At 43.0% G+C, this 7,821-nt stretch overlaps 1 protein-coding gene across 1 annotated transcript; it reads left to right on the top strand.

Moving 5' to 3' along the window:
• The first annotated feature begins 5,650 nt into the window (after positions 1-5,650).
• LOC131688402 (uncharacterized) lies at positions 5,651-6,946 on the top strand. Its single transcript, XM_058972607.1, has one exon. The coding sequence runs from the start codon at positions 5,651-5,653 to the stop codon at positions 6,944-6,946; it is 1,296 nt and encodes a 431-aa protein (XP_058828590.1).
• The last annotated feature ends 875 nt before the right edge of the window (positions 6,947-7,821 follow it).

Here is a 7,821-nt window from a genome sequence, read left to right as displayed (position 1 = left end):
AAATCCTATCGATCGGCAGCAACGAAAGTATAACCTCGCTTTGTGTTACCTGCAGCCCCCTGGCAACCCTATACCATCATACACGCTCATTCAAAACTACTCAAAATTTGAGTTCTCACTACTCAATTTCAAAAACCGGGGTAACCTGTCAAAAATGAGTATCGATTTGAGTAGAATTGACTCAACTCTTGAGGAACCATTAAATTATCAATGATTTGAGTGAAAAACAACTTACTGGTGGTGCATGGAGTGGCGCAATCTGCAAACAAGATTGAAAATTGATTCAAATGTAGATAAAACGGCAAAAGAATCCCTAATAAAAAAAATTATACACGAACTTTAACCCATATAATCCAACGATTTCACATATTGTATGGATGATACCCTGAACAGGTCGTTAGGCTCTTGGATCATAAGATGTTTATTAGGGATCGACGAGGAGAAAAACTAAAAGGTAAGTTTTTACAAGTGTTGTTCTTTTTTTAATAACAGGCTTTATTATTTTTTAGATCAATTCAAACGAGATCCTATTTACAGGAAAGTGGAGAAAGGACCTCGGAATAGACTTGTATTAACGACTAGAGATGCAGGTAAGTGGATTTTAAAATACTGATTAAGGCGTTTGTTACTTTTATTAAAAATACGGAACGGTTAAATTTCATATTTGGCCTTTGCGTAAAAAGTACTCAAAATTGACATTTTCTTCCCGAACTCAAAACTGAGTAAGCGAGAAAAACTCAATTTTTGACTATGTGCACTTTTTATGGAATTGAGTGGCTGGTCACTCATTTTTGAGTTATTTTCAATGAGCGTGTATGGAGTTTGACAGCGACCTACATATATGGGGCGTTATAGCTATAAAGCCCCAAACAAAGACCCGGTCAACGTGGCAAGCAAAAAGTTAGCAAAAGTTGAGCAAAGCGAAATTGATGCTGGCAGCGTTTCTGCGAGCATTTTGCGCGATTTGTGCGAGAATTCTGGCAACGAATTCGCTCAAATGCAACAACCGTTTCTGACAGAAGCGGTTAAACCAACCGATGCTGCTCACTTTTATCCAGAATCGAGCCAGAAATGTACGGCCAAGATCTCTGCACGCATCCTGCCACATCTTTGTCAGATGTTTTGCTCGATTCGTGCTAAATTCTGCTAGGTAGGAATTGCCAGGATCTTTGCACAGTTTATGTCCGAGTTATGCCAGGGTTTAGCTCGGTTCCTGTCAAAATTTGCCAGAAAACGCGAGCGAAACCGAGTTCGCCCTAGCTCAACTAACCCGACAGGATACGCGCAGAAATCTGACAGGGCTGCCAAACCAAGACTTACAGAAATCTAGCAAAGCAGTCTCTGCCAGAAAATTTGCTTACTGGAGAATTATGTTCAGCACTATGCTCGATATTCCAGCATTCCACACGACGTTTTGCATCTTGTGGGATGATTTGATATCATATCATTCAGAAAATCGACATTTTGTAACTAAATACAGCTTCTAATCATTCGGTTCAAAATCAATGTTTTGCCTTTCATGGCAGTGATGCTGGCTGTACAGAGACGTCGTCCTTGACAGGAGGCTGGTTACCTGCGCAATGTCGAGTAACACACACCCCTGGGAAAAAGGGACAACAACCAACATGAACTCAACCATGAGCCAAATTGACATTTGGTGGAATACGAAGGGAAGTAAAAAGGCGTGCAACTACGTAGCGATATATAAAACTTACCTAAAATTAATGCTAAATGGAATTAACCTATCATAAAGACAATAATTACCGTGGACTACTCGAGAGCGACTGGAAAATGAATTGAAATCTTAAATCTATATGTTAGCATCGTAGTTTCCTGGACGGAAGAATAGGTGTAGGCCAGATGGCCGATAGAATTGGCAAGAAGACCAAGAATCACTAAACGTAAGTTAGCCTAAGGTCTTACTAAAGAACACATGAAATAAAATGGACGTCCAATTTCAGGAACTTTTTATTCAATAAATCTGAATGCGGAGTCGGAAATATCTCGGTCTATCATTTGTTGGATCACCAACACTATGTATGATTCGCGTCCCGTGTGAGACTGGTTCCATCGCTTGGACCATGCCACTTTCGGGCGGCGGACTGACCTGGATCGATCGCCGCACTTTGCTTGGTAAAGACGAGAATCGAGATACTATAGAGTTCTATGCAAATCATTTCACTCACACCACTTGGGTGGCTTGTTTTCCTCAAGCTGTCATATGTAAAACTGCCAGCCAATTTAAACATTTGAAATAGTTCGCATAAAGTATTTATAATGGTGTTGAAATTCTCTTTCTCGCTGTAAAAGTCATTCCGAAGACGTACAATGCCGGTTGGTCAGATTCCATCATGAGAATAATCCGACTGAAAAGTTATTTTCGATTTGTTTATCTCCACCTATGACAGGTGGAGGAAAACAAATCGTCCAATACACTAATACAGTTACAGATTGTCAACTACTCTATTGAGGCCCCGAGCAAAACGACGTCATGAATCAGTACACGCTGCGTTAGCGATACTTTCCGAGCCCCTGCTGCACTTGAATGACATTTGATGCCCTCTTTGTTTACTTGGCTGATGATCACATGTTTTCTAAAGAACAGCTGATCAGCCAAGAAAACAAAGAGTGCACCAAATGTCATTCCGGTCGAGCTGGGGTTCGGAAAGTACCGCTAATCGCTATGTAACACAGCGTGTTTTGTTTGATTGGGCCTAACAACGAGAAGGTTCTCAATCGATTCCCGAGATCATGTGATGACAGCTACCACGGCGGCGTTACTAAGGTGAGTGCACCTCTTTTTACCTCTTATACAGAACTATGTAGCATTTGGGTTAATTTACGTGCAGATTTGGGTGCGGTCAACATCTTTACAAAATGACTGGTTTGACAGCGAGGGCCGGAAGTTAGTGGAGGAGTAAAATGCATTAGTATAGACTTTTCTACGGCTCATGTACGTACACGCCACATGACAAATACTACATCACTAGCGAGTGGAAAATAATAAACCAAGGCGGCAAAAGCAAATGGGATTGTTTTCAACCAGGAAACTGCATTAGTATTCGGGAGTCCGGCCGTCAAGAACTCAGTTTTGTCTGATTTATTTCACTTCACATTCTAAATGTATCTGTCAACAAGTGATATTTCCTTAACCTGAAACCTTTTGAAAATGACCAATAAGCATGCTGTCAAAATTCACTTTGAGGGGAAGTTCCGGACAAACCATTAAACACCAGGCAACTGGCGTCCCTATCTCTACATACAGAGTTTGACAATAGGCAACATCGTTTTTCCACCGATCAATGGGGGTCAGTTTGACAACGTCAAAATCGCTTGAAATGTCATCAACAAACAGCAGTAGCAGTAAACAGTAGAAAACAATACACTCTTTCTCTAATTTGATGCAAAAAAGTGCTCCTCGTTTGTATGTAGAAAATTTTCGTTAATTTTGTTACAAACATTTTTTTATGTTGACTACACCAATATGACGTCATGTCATCCTCTTGTTAAACACCGATTACAAATCATAGCGGTAGACGAAGGAGAAAACTTTGTTAGCATCCGCTCTCGGTGAGTTACGGTTTGTCCGTAATTTTCACTCAAAGTGAATTTTGACAGTATGCTTATTGGCCGTTTACAAAAACACTCGAGTAATAGACAAAACTCGGTATTCCGACTATAAAAGTGCCTACGTGTACAGAAACGCTAAGGAGACATTCTCACGAACGAATGTGAGGAAATCTATAGTGACCGCCGATAATGACACCAGCAGGGAAATTCCGAAACGTATTCCAGCAGATAATCCTGCTTACTTCTGGCTTCGAAAAATATCTACAAACTTCTCATCAGATTAGGCTGATGAAGGACCAACGCGCACTTAGTGTTTTCGAACGGAAGGTTTTGCGAACGATCTATGGTGGCCTTCAGATGAAGGATGGAAAGCGGAGACGACATATAAACCACGAATTGCAACTGTTGCTTGGCGAACCACCCATCGTTTGCACAGCAAAAATTGGACGGCTGCGGCGGACTGAACAGGTCAGTCGGAATGGCGAACGACAGCCTGATAAAAATGGTTCTCGAAATTAATCCGACGGGTACAGGGAAGAATTCAGCAACCATGTTGAAAGAGACCTGCGAGGCTGACGACAAACAGCCATGTACCATGTGATCTGAAGATGACTTATTGATACACCGAAGAACATCACGGTTTAAGATTGATCAGTAATGTAAATATCAACTCATAAAAGAAGGGACAGAAAGAGAAGTACGGTCCTCAAAACGGTAGATCCCCTGTAGGCGGCAGTGAAACTAATAACGTCCCAACAAAACCAGCTAAACTACGTATTCGGCCAAAACGCGCCAATTGAATGGTGCCCCGGTCTTCGCCGAACGTGGAAGTTCTTGGCAAGCATGGAATAGAAAAATATATTGAGCCTGCAGAAACGGTTGTTATGTTTGCACATAATGGTTAACTCAATGTGCAGATTGAATTAAATTATTGAGGTAATTGCGATAAGCGTGCACGGCATACCCGACAGAAGAAGGTGTGCGAATAAAAACACTCGCTTGACAAGCAAAAATTTGCCTAGCAACAAAAACCGGACGTAAGTAAAACGTCAAAGGTAGGAAGGAAAAGGTGCGTCGATTGTTCCATCCGTTTGAGCGAAAAATTTCGGGCTTTTGTGTCGTTCGACCGTTTTCTGTCAGTCCGGTTCGGTTGTATTGTAGTGCAGTAGGAATGCCTGGACCGGCATTTGTGGCCAAAAAAGTGCTATCGGCTTTGGGTAACGGCGTGTGGCGTGAAGAAATCGGAAAAGCACCTTTTCTCCGGAAGAAGAAGAAAAGCGCTGCGTGTGGAAGAGGTGAAAGGTTGGTGATATAATGGTGAAAAGCTGACAGAAATCCGCCCATAATAGCCTTCCGCGGAGTGGAAAACACGTGATTTGACCCGGACGAGTTACATTCGCACACAGCTGCCACTATAGGAACCGGATCGATAAAAGGAATGAGAAGAAGGGTGCTGGAGATTGCCTCGGGAGAAAGTTTGGTGGAGATTTTCTTAGCTTTTTGTGCGTGTGTGCACCAGAATCACACAAATCGGTCCTCGGGTTTTACGGTGCTAATTTGCAGTGATCCTGTCGAACAAAGGGCGAGAGCCGGGAAAAGTCGGCGCGAGACCACACAATTTGGCCGAACCAATGAAATGCACCTTGCCAACTTCAGCCAATCGCATGAGTACCACTGCGTTGACTAGGAGGAAAAGAAGACAAAACAACCTCGCAGGGCACACGGAGAGGAATCCCTCATGCAATTCTCGGGATCGTATGATGGCAGTGAGTGCACCGCTTTTATCTCCTTCTAAGTACCATTTATGATTTGGGGCAAGTTTGGAATAAGATTTGGGTACAGCCAACTTTCATTTTACACGGTAACGAGTGCATCGGTGGCAGCCAGTCTCACGAACTGTTGTGATAGTTGGCAACACGGGATTTTCAGATTAAATTCGCCGGTAAAAGAAAAAAATAGGTTTGTTAACGTCTCGTTTTAATACGGAGAAGTGCGCGAGACGCGAGCGAACATAAACAATTTCGGCCCCCGAAAAGCCGAAGAAAACGAACATAACCTGATTGAAAAGGAAGTGCGCAGAATGGAGAACAAACCTAACCTGCCACCATTTGATGTATCGGACTCAGCCTCGATTGGAAAACGCTGGGCGAAGTGGAAACGGTCGTTGGAACTATTCCTAGAAGTCAACTGCATAGCACTTGCTTCCAGGAAAAGATCGTGTTTGCTGCACTATGCGGGTCCGGAAGTGCAGGATATCTTTTTTAATATCGATGGTCACGATGCAGTCCCACCAGCGGGTACTTATGTATACAGAGAGGCGATACGGTTGCTAGATGCACATTTTGCTCCGTTATCAAGTGTGCCGTACGAGAGAGTTATATTTCGGAGAATGACCCAGCTAGAAAACGAAAACGTTGAAAAGTTTATCCACCGTCTTAGAGACCAAGGTCGACTCTGCGAATATGGGAACGCCTTGGAGATGCGGATCACTAAACAAGTATTCGACAACGGTAATTCCGATTCACTGCGAGAAGCAATACTGAAGAAGAAACTTATGACAGTCCAAGAAATCACCGTCGAAGGCCGAATCTTAGAGACGGTGAAGAGAAATCGTGAAGAAATGAAAAAGTCAGTGGACGAAACTTCGGTGAATGTAGTTCGGAAGCCTACACGAGAAGAAATTTGTTTTCGTTGTGGATATACTGGTCACTTTGCCAGTGATAAAAAGTGTCCAGCTAAGTCAAAAGCTTGTGACAAGTGCACGATCGTAGGACATTTCAAAAAAATGTGTAAAACGAAAATAGTACCTAAATCGAAAACCTCAACAAGAAAAGGCAAAATTCAACAAGTTAAAAACGCAGAAAGTTTGTCGTCAGAGAGTACGCCAGATGACTCATCAGAGGAGGAAGTTCAACATGTATACGCTGCGGGATCGGTGTCCGAGAAAGTTACCTGCTTTGTTGGGGGCGTCAAGTTGGATTGGGTCATCGATTCTGGCGCCCACGTTAACGTCATCAACAGAGTAACGTGGAAGTGGTTGAAAAAACAAGGATGTATTGTCAGCCGACAAGAAAAATCGAATAAGACACTGCGAGTGTACGGCGACGGAAAATTGGAAGTATATAAAGTCATCAAAGCAGATATCGCAACGCGGAACAAAACAGTACATCATGAAATTTACGTAGTGAATAATCATAAAAGAACAAATTTGCTGAGCAGAGGAACATCAATTGATCTTGGCGTGTTGGAGATTCACGCAGAGGTGTTCAACGTTGCGGAACCAAACGAGCCACCCATCGGAAAACTGAAAGCAGTTCAGGTACAAATCAAAACGGATGATAGAATACCACCGGTACAACAGGCATGCAGGCGGTAGCCCATTCCATTGAAGAAACTGGTAGACGAGAAACTGGCTGATCTTTTGAAACAAGATATAATAGAACCTGCTCCGTTTAACATAACGTGGGCTTCTCCATTAGTGGTTACACCAAAGGATGGAGGACAAAGTGTACGGCTATGTGTGGATATGCGTAAATCAAACATGGCGATAGTTCCAGAGAAGCATCCCTTACCTACGTTCGAGGAAATAGTGCCTCATTTGAACGGGTGCAAAGTTTTCAGTAAAGTGGATTTGGTGAAAGCATTTCACCAAATTGAATTGGCACCTGAATGCCGGGATATTACCACCTTTGTCACTCCAGACGCATACTATCGATACAAAAGGCTGATGTTCGGTATGAATGTAGCAGCCGAGGTATTCCAGCGGTGCATCGAACGTGTATTGAAAGGTTTAAAGGGCGTGAAGGTGTTTATCGACGATATATTGGTATATGGATCTTCGCAAAAGGAACATGACGCACGATTGAAGGCAGTTTCGGAACGACTGGAGGAACATGGCCTCACTTTTAACAAAGCAAAATGCGAGTTCGGAAAAAAGTCAGTAAAATTTATGGGACACCAGCTCTCGGAGAAGGGAATTCCACCGACTAACGACAAAGTAAGCGCCACACAAAGCTTTCGGCGACCTCAAACCCCCACGGAAATGCGCAGCTTTCTAGGATTGGTGAATTACGTCGGGCGATTCATTCCAAACCTGTCATCCCTCACTGCACCTCTCCGCGCGATGACGAACAAAGGCAAGAACTTCCATTGGACAAATGAAGCAAAAGACGCTTTTGGTCAAGTTAAGCTAGCACTATCGAATCCAAAACATTTGAGGTTCTATAATCCCACACACGCAACGACATTGGT

This window comes from Topomyia yanbarensis, chromosome 3 (genome assembly GCF_030247195.1).
Source record: "Topomyia yanbarensis strain Yona2022 chromosome 3, ASM3024719v1, whole genome shotgun sequence".
Taxonomy (NCBI): Eukaryota; Metazoa; Arthropoda; class Insecta; order Diptera; family Culicidae; genus Topomyia; species Topomyia yanbarensis.
Note: the sequence above shows the minus strand (reverse complement) of the source record. Positions and strands in the feature narration are given on the sequence as shown.